The 19,589-nt window shown below is 31.6% G+C and overlaps 1 protein-coding gene across 1 annotated transcript in view; it reads right to left on the bottom strand.

The window, feature by feature from the left end:
• LOC111642353 (nose resistant to fluoxetine protein 6-like) overlaps positions 1–19,589 on the bottom strand; it is a 28,009-nt gene that overhangs the window by 4,511 nt on the left and 3,909 nt on the right. Inside the window, exons 2-6 of the mRNA XM_023388687.1 lie at positions 11,341–11,582; positions 11,157–11,277; positions 9,265–9,352; positions 7,753–7,847; positions 4,432–4,605 (exon numbers count right to left, since the gene is read on the bottom strand). Of these exons, the coding sequence (XP_023244455.1) occupies positions 4,432–4,605; positions 7,753–7,847; positions 9,265–9,352; positions 11,157–11,277; positions 11,341–11,582 (720 nt within the window). The remainder of the gene's footprint in view (positions 1–4,431; positions 4,606–7,752; positions 7,848–9,264; positions 9,353–11,156; positions 11,278–11,340; positions 11,583–19,589) is intronic.

Below are 19,589 nucleotides of genomic sequence, written 5' to 3'. Positions count from 1 at the left end.
ACATTTTTATTTATTATAAAACGGCTAAGAGCTTAATTTTCAGGGTAAGCAAGAGTTTATAAAAAAATTGTAACAAGTAATACTGTCGTTGAGAACGACTCTACTCGAGGTATGACACACGGCCACCTTTTTATATCTGCTTTCCTCGACTTCTAAACACAAAAATTTAGCAGTGTCAATCTCCAACTGTACAAAAATTCTTACAAAGTTTTAAGAAATTTTCGATAAAAAGTACAAGAGATATTAAGTTTCAAAGAGACTGAAGAAATTCGTGCCCCCACACACTTATTAACACCCATACATACAGAAAAAAACCTGTGAATTTCTTTTGCACAATTTGTGAACAATTAAATATCTTCTAAGTCCAAAAAATGCAAAGTCTAGAAGAGGGTTATTTTTTGACTGATTTTCATACTTTTTTTCTGTTATATATATAACACCTCCAAAAAAGTAACTATATACACCATAATATGAATGAAAGACAGATGAATCAGTAATAAATATATTTTACAAAGATATTTTGTATAAAGTAAATTTAACAAATTATTCACGTTAATTTTGTATACATAATTAATGTATCAAATTTTAATTTAAATAAATTTAAGTTGTTAAAAATTTTTTCCTTTCGAGTTATGAAAAATAAACAGATTGGAAAATGGAAAAAAAAAAACACGGTATTAGATCTGTTTAGTCGATTTTTATGAACAATCGAATGTACTTTATTTTCAGGACGTGAAGACCTTAAAAGTTGTAGTTTGCGATGTATTTGGTGTTGTGTGTCGTCGAGCACTAACATTGTCATTGTCACCTCTGATTTTTACGACACAACATTTGTGAACATATCTATTTATGTCGGTGTGCACTGGCATAAAATTTCGAAATACGTGGTATGAGAAAAAATACCTACAAAGAAGTGAATAGTGTTCGAAATATTTTACGCCTCATCTGCATCAGCTCTACAGACTTCAAAGCAGTCCACGACTTTGATGTGAAATGGCCAATAATGTCAATGTTGTCATTCTCTGAATCTGACATTTTTGTTTCTCCCTGATGTCATCTGACTTCAATGCATCACCCTCAGTGACGACTACGGACTTAGAAATGCAAGTCTTTCTGAACGACTTTTTGATGAACAAACCACAAATACTCTTCTAAACGGAAAATGCAACTTGAGAATTTGTAGGGTTTTTTATCTTCGACCTTCTTAGTTTCCGTCAATTCTCGGCTTTTGTCGGAAAGCCATTCGTCATAAGATCTGGAGTTATTTCTGTAAAACCTGTTTATGCCGACATGAAAAGGCTGAAAAATAGGAGTCGTTCTCCAAAAATCTGGAAGAGCTGGGTTTTCAGTTTACGTTATTTGTTTCTTATGTCAACCGTCACGTGTCCTTTCAATAAGTTTAAGGAAAAAATCAATAAGTGATATAGAAGTGTGCCAAGACATCATATCCAAACATTTCAGGCAGTCGAACATTAATTCTTCTGTCATTCATATATTAGCCTTGGATGATACAAAGATGTTGGAAGAAAAAATATGCTTATTAGTAGAGTTGTTAAGACAAATACTTATTCTTTCAGATGGCGGACTGTTCTTTTCATGTTTCTCACTGAACTTCCGTCCTCGATGAATCGTCACGTACAGAGATTTTTTAAACGTTGATGTAGATTTCAGATCTCTGGATAAAGAGATCTCAAATTTAACAGTTCGTTATTAACATTACCCAAAATGGTTGAAAGATTTTTTATTTTGAATCCTAGAGAAACTGTTTCATCAGAATTCTGGAATATTTCGTTGACTATATCCAACAGCTTGTTTCATTCTTTCGAAAATTTTGGTTGTTTACTAGCATTATTTTATACACTGGTTCTGATTTCATTAAATGTTTTTAAGTTCGTATTTAGCATTACATTGGTTGATGCAGTTGTAATTATATGGCGATGCATTTTCCTCTTTTTCGCAATCGTTAGTATGTTCATCCTTAGTTCCCTAGAAAATTTTGTTTTTCTTTCCTGGTTCTATTTTTGCATTTTCACATAGAAAGTTTGTTATTACTCATAGTTTTCTCGTCGTTTATATTGATCATTATTGTTTTCATTATTTTCACTTTTTAACTTTTTCGGTAAATGATTATTCAGTTGATTCTCGTTCATTTTGTTCTTAACCAATTTTAACTATGTGTTCATTCATCAGGGATTTTTAAATGTTTTGTCTTTCATATGTTCTTTCCTTTTATTCTTTACAATTGTTTCTATTACTTATAAATAATCTATCTTTATTAACACTTTTTTTTCAATTGTGCATCAAAAGACACGTTCTTCTCATATGTCGAAATATATTACATCATCTTACTTGTATGGTTTTATTAAACTTATTTACATTTTTCTACAAAGTAGTTGTTTAGTATTAAAAATTTTACTGCATTTTCCATTTTATATTAATATTTTATATTTCTTTTAATCTTTTTCTCGGTCATATTTTACCTTGGTTATAAAAATTCTATTTGATTTACTCGGATAATACTAGTTACTATTCTAGAGGATTTATGAAGCTGTTTTACTGTTATAACTGCTACTTAATTATTTTTGATTATATTACTTACAGCCGTTAATTGCTAAGGTATGCCTTCCATTATTTTCATTCACTACAAAGATATATATGATTTTTCTAAAAAGATTTCTGTTATTACTCCATCATTTTTATTGTATTTATATCATTTTTTGTGTATATTGGTTGTCTACCATCTACCATTTTTCGTTTCTGATTAAGCAATAACTTGAAAATCCTATGACGTACGTGGTATCAGTGTCATTTAAATGTCTTTCCATATCTTGAGTTATGTGTCCTTAAGCCAGTTTCCTTCCTTTGATAATAAATGATAAATTGTTCAGCTTTAAATCTGAAACATTGTTCTGTATAATTTTTCATGAAATAAACAAATAAATCTATGGTTTAAAGTGAAGAATAAAATAGACATTGAATATATAATGCTAATAGAGTTAGATAGACTATCTAACTCTATCTAAATTAAAGTCGTGGGCTAAAAGCACCATTTGTTATTATTGTTGTTATTGCTAAAACATTACTGAACTTTCTTTTATTAGCATAAAAAACACGAGAGATTTTTCAGTTCAGAAAATGTAGACAAAAATACAAATTCATATAAAAGTATGCAAACTAAAGTAAAAGCAACAAAAATAAACCATAATAAAAATTAATTTTTAAAATGAAAATTCGATCAACTAACTATAAAAAGAATAATAGTAAATTTAGTCAATTTGTTATAACAAAAGAATAAACGAAATTAATTTTGAAATTTCTAATGCTGAACAATCCCAGGATTACATCGAGCTATTTTTCTGCGATTATATTTAATTGATCACTAAATAATTTGTCACTAGAGGGTGGCGTTAAGCGTCATGTCTAATTAAGTTTAATTATAATTACAGTAAAGCATCGATTATCGATTCGGGACTGATATTGTTCGGATCATGTATGAAAAAATGTATTAACCTAACCCATGTTGAAAATTTTCTCTGTTGCGTGTCGCTTCGTTTTCAATTTTCGTCAATGTTAAGCTTAACGAAAATTTTTAAAATAATAATCGTGGCTATTGTATCGTTAAAAATTATTGAAAAAAATGAAAAGAAAAAAAATTATATTTTAGAAGTTAATTTAGTATCAAAAACGTTCCGATTTAGCACGACACAGGCCTGACGCACAGTCCTCGATCACGGTCCTCAGAAAAACACCACACAAAACGAGCATAACTCTTTCTTTTTCTTCGGTTTATCACGAGATGTCAGCCGCTTGGGCTGTATTCTCCGACGAGATGAAGCAAAACACATCACTCTCAATGGGGGAAAAAACCCTCGTTCAAATAATGGAGCTTCCTTATGTATCCTCTCGACTTGTGTTGTGCTGAATCGAAACTTTTTATACTACATTAACTTCCAAAATATAAACTTAATATTTTTTAAATATATTTTTCAATATATTTATTTTGTTTGTGCAAAATAAAGAAATAATTTTTAACGATATGGTCGCACCAGTGCTGCCAGCTAAAACACGCACATCAACAAAAGTAATATTGGAATAGCCCAAGACATAGCCAAATATTGCAGCGCCACAACACTAGCGGAAGTTTCCAACTGGAACTGGAACGCTTTCGGTTAACCGAAGTTTCGGTTATAGGTATTCATATAATCGATGTTCTAATCTAATTATATATATACACGCAGGAAAGTAGCCTGATGTAATCAGGTGGTTGTTTGGCTTTACAAGTTTATCGAGTTTCCTAATGTTTTTATGTATAAAATGATTAATGCCTTATATAAAATAATGCCATAAGGTATACACAGAACAATTTATAATTATTACGATTTTTAAATATTAAAAATTATCTGTAAATTTTAAAAATTAATTTCCATTTACCTGCTATTGTATATACAATTGCCGAATATACGAACAAATGCCCAAAAACTACGATACACGTAAGGAAGAATTTAATTCCACAAATAAATCTTGTCTCGTTATTGAAGTCGGTAGAGAAAACTTTTCGATTCGATGAAATTAAGGATACTGAAACGAAGCTCTGTAGAATTTTTCCTAAAGAAAAAGAAGAAACTAATTTCATAAACTGATAGCAATTGCCATTGAATTTATTAGAGTAATAATAATAATAATAATATAATAACAAAAATTACAATAAGTAAGGTAAAAGATGGTAAGAGAATAAGAGAGTAGAAAATAGTTTCTTTTTTTAAACTTTCAAGCAGAAGATATCAGTTGTCTTTGTGCACAAGTAACGATGAAGAAGAATAAACATTTTGTTTAATTCTTTTCAAAGTCTACAGAGTTTTCTCCATATTCCAAAGGAGTTGATTTGACAGTTGACCTTTTTAAGTGTCTGAATTTTCGAGCAGTAATTGTAATACTTTTAACACACCTTTAAATAGGCTAAGAATAATATTGTTGGCTGTTAAGGTTAAGATTATAGCAATGTGGTATGGTAAATTTGTTTTCTTTTACAAGTTTAAACAAAAAAATAAAAATAAAAAGGTGTATGAGCACTTTTAACGAGAGTTGATAATGCGAAGGAAAAAGAGATTACTGTAATTTCATGTATATTTTAATATGGTAAAGTACGGTACAAACTGAAATGCTTTTCTAATTTTGTGTTTTCTACTTATTAGATAAACCATCATGCCAAATACTTATATTAGAAATTCAAACCATTTATTATATTACATATAGCCTCTTCCCAAGTTTCCAGAAAAGGTTTATGTATTTTCCCATATTATGGCGCCATTGTCGGGCCACCATTAATATACTACATGAACTACGAAACTGCACTACAATAGAATTAAGAATATAATTGATTTTGAAATTACTAATAGAAATTCGTTTATAAACCCACTTTGTTAGTAATTGTAAGCATTTTTAAATTTCAAATTATTAAAAGAGCAATTACTACACTTTTACAAAAGTGTAAATTTTTTCTAACGTAAAGAAAAAATTACGCTACATCTATCATGGGGAAATATGTTTTAAACTGATAAAAATTAAAATTAAATTAAGTAAACTTAAGGGTAATTGGCTCCTATTCAAGCGTTACAGACATGAAGGAAACTCGGAAACTTCACGTGGCCAACTTGTCCAGACGAGGCACGCACCCTCAACGGAACTCCCAGTATTCAGGAAATGGTATCGCTTGGCCACTGGTGAAATAACAGTATCTTAAAGGCTACGAAGACATACGCTCTCTTATGGCAGAATTCAAAAACACTTTCTGTAAACTTGTGGATAAGTATTGAATATGTTTTCGTTTAAGTTAAGAAATAAAATATGCTTATCTTCTGCTGAATTACTATTGTTCTATATCTACAAAAGTCGTGAAATGGGATTAAAAAAACACAATGTTTTTTTAAGACATCGTAGAGTTTTCAACTTTTATCTCGCATTGATTTCTTCATGTGGCAACTCTCCTACTCATAATACGTCATAATAACAATAAATTTGTTGTAATTAATTTTGAATTATCTTGGTTTTCAAAATAACACTCTGTAAAGAGATTAGCAATTATAGGATTACAGTAAATTTATTGCAATCCTCCATTATAATTCGTTTTGTAATATTAGATACAGAACGATTTCACGAAACGTACATAGTATGTACTTTTCCTTCGCTGTACCTTCTGCGTTATAATACAAGATATTATAATCGCTATAATAATTCTGTATTCGAGATTAGTAATATCTTTATAATAATAATATAATAATATACTTTTAACTAATTATAATTACAGTTAATGATTTGACATAACTGAAATTTTATAATCCTGCTACAATAATTATAATAATTTTAAGCATCTATATCGTTTCTTAAGCTAAGGATGTTTACAGTAATAACACGTTTAAGTATATGAAAAACTTTAATTTTTCCTGTTCTGTAATTATAATTTATAAATGACATTAAATTAGTATTATGAAAAATTTTAAAATTATAAAACTCTTACATCTATATTTAACTAAATTAAAAAATAATTTTTAAAAATATTCGTAAAATTATAAATATCTTTCTAATGGCGAGGACATACGTCTTGTATCTTTAATGTTAAAAATCACAATATTTTTTATTCAATTATTATCAACTAGCAAATAAGCCCGGCGTTGCTGAGACAAAAAGTAACGATAGCGAAGATTAAGATAATTACATTATAGACAATCTTACCCGTTTTCACAGAATGCAAGAATTAGTCCCCGTTTCCAGACTAATTAGAGAACTTTTAGATGGGTCTAAAGATATGTTCGATTTCTCGCAGAAACGCAAAAAAACGCATCTGCGCCTGTTAATCTTGCACGACGCTTTCTCTTAACACCTTCACTTTTACTTAACACTTCCGTTGTTAACACTTTTATTCTTAACATTTCCATTATTAACACTTTCCCGCGGGGAAATTACGAAATATCCCTTCTTAGTGTACGCATCCTATTAAAACGCAATCAAAACGTAAAACAACCGCATCTAATCTAGTACAGTAGGACAGAGTTTTTCAGGGTAAGCCTTAATCTTCTCCTCCTCCCCCGTGAGGGGAGAATTTTGAAAAACCCCTTCTTAGTGTACGTTTTCGTGACGTAACTAACTGTGCACCAAATTTCAACTTTTAACTCTTAACCGTTTGCGCTCTGCGCTTATTATTATTATTATTATTATTATTATTATTATCAACCCATTTCGATTATATATATAGATTACTTAGATTACCGATTGGTCGGTTCAGTGGAAAAGCGATAAGAGTAGAAATTTGTATAATTTAAATATATTATTTATCTCCAGTAACATTACTGAAATTTTACTGTGAATTATTCGAATTGCAAGATTTTCTAGCATCAAGGATTTCAGTCGCTGTAAAACTGCGTAACTTTGAGATTTTTCATAAGGAATTTCACAGCATTCTAGTGCAAAATATGCAACAATAATTAAAAAAAACTGACCAAATAGAATAATTTTATAATAAATTTTGACAGTATATAAGAGCAAGATGTTAGGGTAGATTATCATAATTTCTATAAACAAAAAAAAAAAAAAAATTCTCTTCCATTAACTCGATACTGTTTTGAAGGGATTCACCAATCATTCCTAATTACAAACTTAACATTATACATTTTTACTATTTAAGTTTTTTACAAATCACGCACAATTAACCACTACTACTCCATTTTTATAGCAATTACATATTATTCGGAATCATACCTTTATCGCAAGGAACATTAACTATATTCAGTATAATGAGAGTCTCCAGAAATGTTCCAATAAAAACCCACGCGATAAAGATGCTGATTGCAGTTCTGAAAATATAAATAAGATTTTCTATTAGAAATACAAATTAGTAAATATGAAATACAGTAGAACCCTGTTAACAAGTTTTTGAAGGGACCACTCTAAAAAAACTTTTTAGGTCGGATCAGCTCTAATGGAGAATGTGTGAAAATAAATAATTTTTAAAAATTTAGTTTATTTCAATATCAAGGTAATATATAGCATAATGTAGTAGAGCATACAAGAATAGTAAGGTGCACTAATTACAGAAGATATTCAAGTGATTGTTGTCGATATGACGTGTCAATGGTTAATAGACAGCAAGGGGCAAGGAACATGTTCAAGACAATAAGACTCCAGCTAATTTAGCGATCACATTTTAAAAAATAAATGTCATCTCTACTCTCAAAATTAAGCCTTTTGCCATTTTATAATAATTTAAAATATGAAAGTTTTATAAATTAATAACAGATGGCGCCTTACGCAGATTTAAATATCGCCGGGGAAGTTAAGCAACTCGTTGCTACAATTTTTATGTGATAAACTTGTGGTGAAAAGAAGGATCACGATTTCTTTTCAACATAAACGTCTTAAATGGATAAAATATCATCGATGAGACTGATTTTTTCGAATTTCTTATACGAAAAAACGTGTTATGCAGGAAAATTTAACACAAACATTATACTGTGAATGCCAAGAGAAAAGAAATTGCACTTCTTATGTGGGAAACCCTCTCAAGCGATAATTTCGTAAACGTGTTCTACTGTAATTTAAAAATTTTTGAACAATTTCGTGAAAGAATATTACTTATTTTATAATTTTGTTTTCTTTTTATACTTTTCTATAAAAATTTTCTTAAAAATTAAAGAGTTGATAAGAAAAGGTAACCAAGCAGCAAAATAAGTCTGCTAATGAAAGATGCCTTCCGGGAATACATTCGACAGGAAACTGGCTATTAGGTGTTTGAAATACGAAAAAAGCAAGAAATTCCACGCTGTGAGCTGTTGCTCACGTGCAAAGAAGTACTAGTGATAGTACTAGATATATTTATTCAGTAACCTAATTATATTGTAATACATGTCTAGTAATTACGCGTTTATTAATATTAATTACAATTGTTAATTTATTTTTTAAAGTATTTAAAAATGAAGTTTTAAACTAATTTTAAATAAATGGTTATTTCTAAAAGATAAGTTTCTAATTTTTATCTTTAATTTACAAACTTCTCGCACTGCTGTCCGAAATAATTAAAAATCATTGTTATAATATCATAATAAATTATACTTATTTATATGAATTGCTCACATAAATAATTATAAATTTCTAAAATATTTATAAATTTATTTCCATCATATTCATATAAAATATATGATAAAAATATCTTAACTGTTGTTATATTTTTATAAAAAGTAAAACGTTTATACTATTAATACTATTAGAACTTACATGCAAATTATTTGAATTGTAGAGAGGCGAATCTTATCGTCTTTCGCTTTGCAGAATTTCACCTCTGCTCTGTAAGAATCTTTCATTGCTGAAATGGCCAATAACGTAAATTATAAGAAGAGTTAACGAACTGATGATAACTTTTTATACGAAACAAAAGTAAAATAGGACTTTGGATTCTTGAAATATTAAGTACAGGTAACCCCCGTATAACACGGTAGTTACGTTCCAAAAAATTGCCTTGTTATGCGAATCCGTGTTATACGAAACAAAGAACTAATACGAAAAGGAGGGTTAGGTTCCAAAAATTAAAAAACATGCTAGTATATTTTCATAATTAAGATAAATATCTTCATTAAAATTTTTTTAAGTGATACATATTAATATAAATTAAACAATGTTTTCTTCGTCATCACTAAAAACACTATTAATTAACCGAGAGCGTTTTCTTTTTGGCAAGTTATCCTTATCCTCTGAGCATTTTTCTGCATTATCTTCAGATCCATGCTTTACCTTTTGCAAAATGTATGTAATTTTAGATTGCTTGCTTCTAGTTAAAAGGTCTTTATAAATTTCCTTATATGGTGCTAAGCACTTATGAAGAATAAAGCAAGTATGGAATAAGGGAAAAACATTCGGCAACATCAGAAGCAGAAGCGTCGCGATCTGGCAACATTGAAACAAGCTTCGAGAAGGACCACGTGTATCGACAGAAGGCGAGAAGAGAAAATTTACATACTTAAGTACTAATAGTTCACGAAAATAATAATTTTCGTGAACTATTAGTACTTAAGTATGTAAAAATTTATTACATTTCCTGTTGTACGAGGGTTTTACCCAATTCTCGAACCGTGTCAAAGTGAATCCGTGCTATAAAAGTAGCGTGTTATACGGGGGATGATACCAATTCTCGAACCGTGTTAGAGTGAATCCGTGCTATAAAAGTACCGTGTTATACGGGGATGGTATCAATTCTCGAACCGTGTTAGAGTGAATCCGTGCTATAGAAGTGCCGTGTTATACGGGGGTTACCTGTATAATTTAAAATCAATTACACATACACTATATTGAAAATTTATGCCATCTTCCTGCATCAACCTAAGCATGCATATATACATACATGTCCCCACGCTCATATGTATTATTCTCCGCAGTTTATATTAGTTTATGTTACTTATGTTATATTAAGAAAAACTGTGTACTGCCTTGTATTGATATTTTGTGTTTCTTGTCTTTACATATACTATTTACGTTTGGGTATTGGTGTTAGTTACTATATGTTAAGTCTTCGTTTAGTATGTATCCTTCATTATTTGTAAATAGGTTTTGATTTAGCTTTCTATTTTTATTATGATTAGTATTGTAAGCTATTTGTACAGTACTTGGAATGGTCAGAGGCTTAATATAACCCTTTAAATGAAATGCTCTAGTCATTCTATAAAACCACCAACTGGAAACTCAGAAAACATAAGTAAGCATAATTGTTTTCACCAAACATTCAACAAAAATATAACAGAACCACTAAAATTACAAAGCGAAATGGTATAAATTAACTATATGAGCTCATTCTGTGACAAGTTTACACTCTTCTATATACACTCTTGTTACTCTCTTAGTGCTTTCCGAGAGGAACCTTATTAACTGCCAACTTTTACAAAAGAAGAAGCGAAAAAACAAAAATTGCAAAAGCCAAACACTCACACTCACATAATTTCAACATTCGAATAACACCTACGGTAACAATGTCACCATTAAACAAAATGTGCAATTTTTCATTATACATTATACTTCACAGAGCCCCAGAAACGAGCTTGCTATCAAAGGGCATTGTCTATAATTGTTTGTATTTTATTGCAACTGCGCTAGAAAGTAAAATATTATTATTAACTTACCCCATTGAAAAATATTTTCTACATCTTCTCGACTACACGTGCTCGGTACACAAATATCCACACGAAATATTACTTTGGAGTAATTGGCCATTTCAAATATTTTACTCAATGGAAACGGTTTCTGTAAATGTTAAATTTATAGCAGATTGCTTTTATAATTGTAAATTTTTATATAAATACTTACGACAATATCTTTCATCATTCTAAGCATATTTTTAGTATTGTTATCTACTGGCACATCATTGAATTCATATGAATTAAATCCAATAGTTAAGGCACAAAATTTTCCGTGCATAGTATTTGATTTTTTATCATTTTTTCTGGTCGTATCGTCTATAACTTCAATATTTAAGCATTGATCGTAATCTCCGTGTAACCACAATTTTCCTCTAATTATTCCAAATGGTTTCCCAAAAGAATCAATCACTGGAAAATTCATTGTAAAATTTTCATTATTAAGCTTTATACTCCATATTAATATTTATAATCAACATTAATAAATATGAAGTAAATTTAATATATATTATTTATAAATAATATACCGTATATTGAGGAAAAAAAATAGATAAAGGTTTTAGCAAATATAAATTTGGCATTTTTGCTTTATTTTAATGATTTTAATGAATAACTTAGAAATAACTGATATTTTACAGAAAATAAATATATATATATATATATAAACTAGCTGCAAGGACCCGCTTCGCTGGATTTTTAAAAAGTAACGATAGTGAAGATAATTACATTATAGCCAATCTTACCCGTTTTCACAGAATGCAAGAATTAGGTCCCCGTTTCCAGACTAATTAGAGACCTGGTCCCGATTCTATTTCTGAACGTCTCCTGTTCACGTCCAGTCAAACGAACTATTTTCAACGTTTCTGGAACGTTTACAATCGTTCTATAATCGAACCAATACAATAGAGCCTCGATTATCCGACCGAATTGGGGACTGGGGTTGGTCGGATAATTGAAAAGTCGGATAACCGAAAAGTATGAAAAAATCCATTATTAGTGTAGTATATTATTATGTCCCATGTAATTAGTGTAGTATATTAGTATATCGCTATTAACCTACTTCGCGTTGAATTTTCATCGATGTTAAGCCTAACAAAATTTTTTTTAAATAATAATCGTCGCTACTGTAATAATCGTCGCTACTGTATCGTTAAAAATTAGGAAATTAAGTCTCGTTTAAATACTGGCTCCCTTCATGGGCGAATAAGTGTTGCCAGCTAAAACACGTAAAAATAATATTAAAATAGCCAAGACATAGCCAAATATTCTAGCGCCACATCACTAGCGTACATTTGAAATTTGCCAACTAGGACGGTCGGTTAACGGAGGTGTCGGTTAATCGGGGGTCGGATAATCGAGGCTCTACTGTATTCTAATTTTATGTTCGAATTAAATTCGAACAAATTCGAACATAACATTCGAAATAGAAAACCACTTTCAACCCCATATCTCCCGCACCCTTATAGCTATCGAGACGCGACCACCATAGTGCACGAATGGAGACTTTGGGGCTACTACCACATACAAACACCATTCACGTGCGATGTGTAGTTTTGGCGGAAAAGTGAAATATAGGGACACACACGTCCATTTTTATATATAGATATAGATATAGATATAGATATTGTAACAACGTTAAACAAAACTAGATTTTTCCTGAAAAACAGATAGTGAAAATTAAAAAGAGTTATTATAACAGTGACGAAAGAAATACGTATCATCTTACGCAAAAGTGGCACATTATAGCTTAATGGGGTCAAAGCATATTTTGAATGAAGAAATCCCATTGGTTAAAACTAGTTTACTCTACTAAAAACGATCTAGCAACGAGTTGCTTAACTTTACTGGCAAAATCTGGTGACGCCATCTGTTATCATATTTTATTTAAAATTTTACATATTTTTAGCTGTAATGAAGAGGCAAAAAGCTTAACATTAAAAGGATAGATTTTATAAAAAGTTTGTAAATGCTAATAACGAGTAAAATCCAGGCCCGCCGTAAGCGGGCGTGCAAGGCGTGCACCGCACGCGGGCGGCACGTCCAGGGGGGCGGCAAATCGAGCTTTCGGTCACGTAATATTCAAAGTCATTGTCATAATACCCACCCTACTTATAGCATAAGAAATGGCTTCACATGGAGAAAAAAATGCGACCGGCGCGCAATTACTATATTCTTATTTATATTATAGCGTTAACAGCGCCTCTATCGGCATTTATCAGAATTAAGATGCAATGCGAAACGTCTATCGGCAGGTTGAACCATCCGGCGGCGCTCCAAAGCCAAGTACCCATAGTCGTGCTCTATGACAGAAGTTGACAGGACTGGCGAAAATAGGGAATCCCCACAGAGCTTCCTTCTCAATTTATACTTGTACGCATTCGAACAGTTCTATCGCATATTAAATTGGATTTATTTTGTTAATAATTCTTCTGACATGGATCTAACTATAATTAATGATATTTTAACATAGTTAGGATTTAAATCTGAAGCTTAAAGACGATTCAAGCAGTGAAACAGACATTGACGGTATTGATTTGTTTAATGAAATCAATACTTTAAAGTTGCATTTTCCAGAAAACCAGTCTAATGATTCACAAACCCCATTACAATATCTTTTTACTAATGATTTAATTTCAACATTTCCAAACACAGCAATAGCACTAAGAATATTACTTACATTGCCGGTTTCAGTTGCATTTGGTGAAAGATCCTTTTCAAAGTTAAAAATTATAAAAAAAAACTATTTAAGGTCAACAATGCACCTGCAAAGACTAAGTAATTAGCTATAGTTTCAATCGAACATGAAATCTTAGACAGCTTGGATACAAGAAAATTCATAGCAGATTTCGCAAACATAAAGTCAAGATGAGTTCAGTTTCTGTAGATAAATATTTATATGGTTTTACACTTAAGTAAACAAAAATAACTTAGTAATAATAAATAGTTTTTCTTTGTAAAGTATTTCTTTTTTTTCACACCCTTATGACACAACACTAAAGAGCCTTTCTGGTAAGCTCAACGTAGGTAGTTGTAGGGGGCCGTCCATAAATACGTAAGGGCGATTTCGGCCATTCTAGACCCCCACCCACCCCTGTGTAAGATACGGTAATATTTTCTTTGATCCCCTCCCTTTCCCTTCCCTATCTTACGTAATATTTTGGCATGATTTTATAGAAAGATTTTAACCAAAAAATTTTTTTTATAAACCCTAAAAACCTTAGGTCCAAAATATATAATTATTAATTAGTTAATTAATATGTACTATTATTTATAAAATACTTTAGGTGATCAAATTTAAAAATGTAAGAATTTAATAAATTCTAATAAAAAATTTATTTTAAGAACTTTATTTTTTAACTAATTAACAATATTACTATTATTATTATTATCATTAATCAACGTCAAAATATTTATTTTTATATTCATTTTAATTTTCACAAAAGACGCAAAAAACTTTGCCAGATCGACTAGCTAGTGCACGTATAAACAGAAACGTCATACAAAATAAAACATAAGAGAATAGAGAGAAACCACATTCCGTTGCAATATTGATTACATCTTCTCTAAGGCCAAAAAAATAAACTACATGCTGCTAAAATGTGCTAGGTGCACCTGGGGACGAAATAATAAAGCTTATATAACTCTATATAATGGGGCAATAAACCAATGCTACTTTACGCGGCCTCTGGCTGTCAGCATGGTAATTTTAGAAGCTACCTGGAGATGTATAACCGGACAGAAACTGCTTCTTGCTTTTGCTCTACAGAAAACCTAGACACCGTCGACCACGTGATCCAGCATTGTCCAATTTACAATCAACATACACTTATTTATATACTGAAATTAGAAATCTTTATGCTTGGTTTCAAGTCCATGTCCACTCGATAAGCTTGTTCAGAAGCCACTGTTTGATGCTTTTTACAATTATGTTCAAAAAATATGGAATAAAAGACTATTTATAATTTATAATTTCTAGTTTTACATTTTAGTTTTCACTAAAAGCCGAATACTAATTTTATGTTTATTTTGTATCGTGTATTTTGGTTTATGTATTCTTAGGTTTAAACATCCATAGAAGTGGTGCACTTATTCTAATAAAAAACAAGAGAAAGAAACCACCACACACACTTCCATGACAAAAAATGTATAGAGCGTGAATCTGCTAGCGTTATTACTCTATCACGTCACACGAGACAACGAGCGTTCTTAATAGAAACCGCCAAATTGAAGCCAAATTCAAAACGCCACCACTCAACGAGATCAAAAAATAAGAATATTGCGTAAGACGAGATCTATTACCAGTGGCGTAGCGTGGGTTTAAGCCGCCCGGGGCGGAGGAAAATTTCGTCACCCCCGTTATTTAGGGTATCTCAATTTAAAAGACTAAAATTCAGTTTCGTCACAGAATAAGTAATGAAAAGTTCCGTGCTAGTGTTGCCACCTTTTTAAAATCGCTGACCCGGACGGCAGGTGAGGTTTGTTCGTTTTACAATGCGAAGAATAACTTGCAGTGCATGCCGGTTCTAAATCAGTCACAGTTAACGACTAGGGAGACTTGGATAGGAGTAACACAAGTGACCTAGCCCTATTGGATATTGGAGGTGTATATGCGTGCGAATGAATCGTACAAGCAAAAAAAAAGAAAAAAAAACAAGAAAAAGATCGACAGGTTGCGCACGATATCCCCGGACGGCGAGTCCGATGGTAACACTATTCCGTGCTCATTTCAATCGGTCCGAAACGTAGGTGGATGAAAATATGAAATAAAATGGTCCAATTCTCACAAGATATTATTATTATTTACTGTGAAATTTTGCCGCCCCTAAAACGTAATTTTAACAAAATTACGTTTTAGGGACGGCAAAATAAAACGACCCCTAAAAATGCCGCCTCTGCCGCCTCCTACGCTATGCTACTGTCTATTGTACCCTTACCCCTGAATAAGAAATCTTAAGAAAACCTTTACCCCACCCACCCCAAAATACCTTACGTAATTTATGGACGGCCCCTAGTTAAACAGGGGGCGGCATAATCGGTATTGCACACGGGCGTTCAAACAGCTAGCGGCGCCCCTGGTAAAATCGTCATTAAATCAGATCCTACTGGTGATAATGTTTGATTTGTTAAGCTGTGACAACACAACGCTTGAGCACTCTGCCTAAGGGAATTCCTTCCGAGAGGTCTTTCTAAAGGTAACAGGCCTCTATTCAGTCGCTACAGACCTGTATAAAACCCGCGAAACTCCACACGGCTAGTCGGTCTGGTCAAAATGCGAACCCACTGTACTCCCATTGCTCAGGGAACAGAACCGATTTGGCACTACTGGTCGGCCCTACTGGTGCGATCAATAGGGCCCACCAGTGTACAATCGAACAATTTATCTCCTCCATCTTTTCGATGTTCAATCACCAAAAGTTAATAGCACAAATTCCCTTAGTAATCAAAGCTCCCTCAAAATTTCGGAAATTTTCGACAAAAAGCTAGAAAGTTCTTAAGCTTCAAAGAGAGTGAACAGTATCGTGCCTCTCCACAAACACACTGACATCAATCCATATAAAAATTACGCCCGAACTTTTTGCATTTCTAAACGTTTCGAGACTTTTCAAGATGTACTGAGTACAAAAATGTAAATCTTGGAGAAGTGGTTTTTTGACCGATTGCCATACTCTCTTCCGGTTATCTATATAACAACCGGGAAAGTAACTGGCAAATTACTTATAATCCTTTCAATCTCCAGTTTTTAATGGAGTCACCATTAACATTCATAAAGAGTTTCGCTTTATCTGTCAGTTTATGAACGCTCGTATAAATATAAGCTTTAGTTAGCCACAGAACCGAAGAATGGTCGCAATATTATTATTTTTCATTTTATTTTTTTTATCTTTTATCTTCGCTGTTTCGCTTTTTACAATTACACTTTTTATTAAGCATACTTTCCACTGTATGTTTTTAATGAATGTATATTATCTGTATTCTTTTATATTTCACCGGTATCTACATATATGTAGTTTATGTATCGTGCTTTAGCTTTATACGTTTATTTTTCCCGTTTCCTATTCCTATATCTAATAATTTTTAAACCTCTTTTGGACTTGTTATGTAGTGGGTATGAAAATCAACTGCCTGATGGCATTTCCAAAAATTTTATGTGACATATATAATAAGTAAATAGCTCGATATCATGCAAATATTCTTTATAAAGTCTGTTACTGTACCTTTTATTTTTTTAATAAAATGAACACATTGATTTTGTTACAACTATCACAACGTCGTCCATCTTTAAAAATTACGCGCAGAAATTTTACTGATGAATGCTTATAAAAACTCACGTGTACTTTATTTGAAAAGGTATGAGTCACGTAAAAAACTTTGCTTTTTAATTAAATAATAGATTAAAACTTTTAGTTATTGTTTGTAATATTACTTTCGTTACTTTTCTGTTTTGCCTTGTATATTTTAAGGGGTTAAGTGTACCGTTCTTTTAATATAATCTGTATTTTATTCGCATAATATTTTGTGTTGTGATAATTTAAGCAGTAAAATTACTAAACTATATTTTCATATACAGTACATTTTATGCAAATGTAATATCTCAGACGAATCTATTCTAGGCAATGCTCTAAAATAAATTTCATTGCAATTATATTCCTGGAAAAAGTAATAACACCTATTTATTATTCTGCATAATTAATAATAGGTTATGAGAAATGAATTACAATTTCTGTAATAAGGTTATATTTTTCCAATCGATTATAACACGGGTTCCCAACCTATGGGTCGCGACCCAGAAGGGGGTCGCGACGTGCTTTCTGTGGGGTCGCCAACTTATACAGTTAACTAAAAAAATAAAAATGTTCACTATAATGCAATTTTTATTTTTAATGGTGTCTTGAAGTTTGAATAATTTGAAATACAGTCGACCCCCGTACAACACGGGTTCCTATAGTTCGGATTCCTATGTGACGGCGAAAAATTGCAACGGTATCCGTACAAACATGGTAAAAAAAATTCCTATAATTCGGTAAAACGTCATCGGGCAGCCGAACTACTTTCCGCCGTCCAGCGCCACGCTACGAAGAGTTTAGGCGGGTAAATTGAGTTTACTGTCGTCTGTACAGTATTATATATAAATTATATATAAATTAGGTATTGTATATATAATTATATATTAACTTAATTTATTATAACTTTATTATAATTATATATATACTTTCCGCCGTCCAGCGCCACGCTACGGAGAGTTTAGGCGAGTAAGTTGAGTTTACTATCGTCTGTACAGTATGTAAATTAGGTACCGTAAGTCTAATACAGCACTAATTTTATACATTTCTTGTGAAAGAAACATTTCTTATTCAACGTCCATAAAAATTATTTATATTAATGATGTCTCTAAAGTTCAACGAAGTTTTCGCAGATATATAACTTATCAGAAATCACGGCCGCCGTTTGGTGCGCTGCTCCGTGACGAAAACAAGCTTAAGCAACGGCGACGTCGAACGGTGCACACTCGGTAAGTAATCCTACAATTTTTTGTTTATAGCATAGTTTATACGGATTATTCCCAAAAAATATACGTATTTTGGAAGTGTTGAATCGAATTGGTGTAGAAATCGATTAATTTTATGGAAGAAAACCTTTCAAACACCTGTAGTCCGTAAACTTCACACATGTCGGGCTGTGATTGGCAAGGTCTCCTAAAACATCAATTTCATAAAAACGGAAGGTATCTACCGTGTTATAGGGGGGGTCGACTGTATTTTTTTAAAAATTAAAATAGGTGTAATCTAGGTACGCTATTCTGTCACAGTTGGTTGAATCATGTGTTGAGAGTTTGAGAGGAATAAATTAAATGTTGAAAATGACATGAGGTTGGCGTTAACAAAAACTCATCTGTGAATTTTAAGGCTGCTTAATAACATACAATTTCAACAGTCGAATTAAATTATTAAACATAATTTAAAATGAAATTACAGTCGATCCCCCTATAATTACGATTCCTATAAAACTACGAAAAAATTGTGAGCGGTATCCGTAAAAACCAGTAAAAACCCCCTATAATTACCTCAAAAGTCATCGGGCAGCCGAACTATTTTCCCGCCGTCCGTAGCGCCAACTACGGAGAGATTTCTAACGTCTGGATAGTATTATATAAATTATATATAAATTAGGTACTGTATATATAATTATATATTAACTTGTTGTAACTTTGTTATAATTAAATATATAATTTCCGCCGTCTAGCATGGCGCCACGCTACGGAGATTTTTACGCTAACTATCGTCTTTACAGTATGTAAATTAGCTACCGTAAGTCTAATACATTTGTACTTTAAGTGTAATTTTATACATTTCTTGTGAAAGAAACATTTCTTATTCAACGGCGATTATATTAATGATGTCTCCTGATGTCTCCGAAGTT

This window comes from Centruroides sculpturatus, unplaced genomic scaffold (genome assembly GCF_000671375.1).
Source record: "Centruroides sculpturatus isolate CEXI.00-Female unplaced genomic scaffold, Cexi_2.0 scaffold1459, whole genome shotgun sequence".
NCBI classification, from domain to species: domain Eukaryota; kingdom Metazoa; phylum Arthropoda; class Arachnida; order Scorpiones; family Buthidae; genus Centruroides; species Centruroides sculpturatus.
This window is presented reverse-complemented; position numbering and strand designations above follow the sequence as displayed.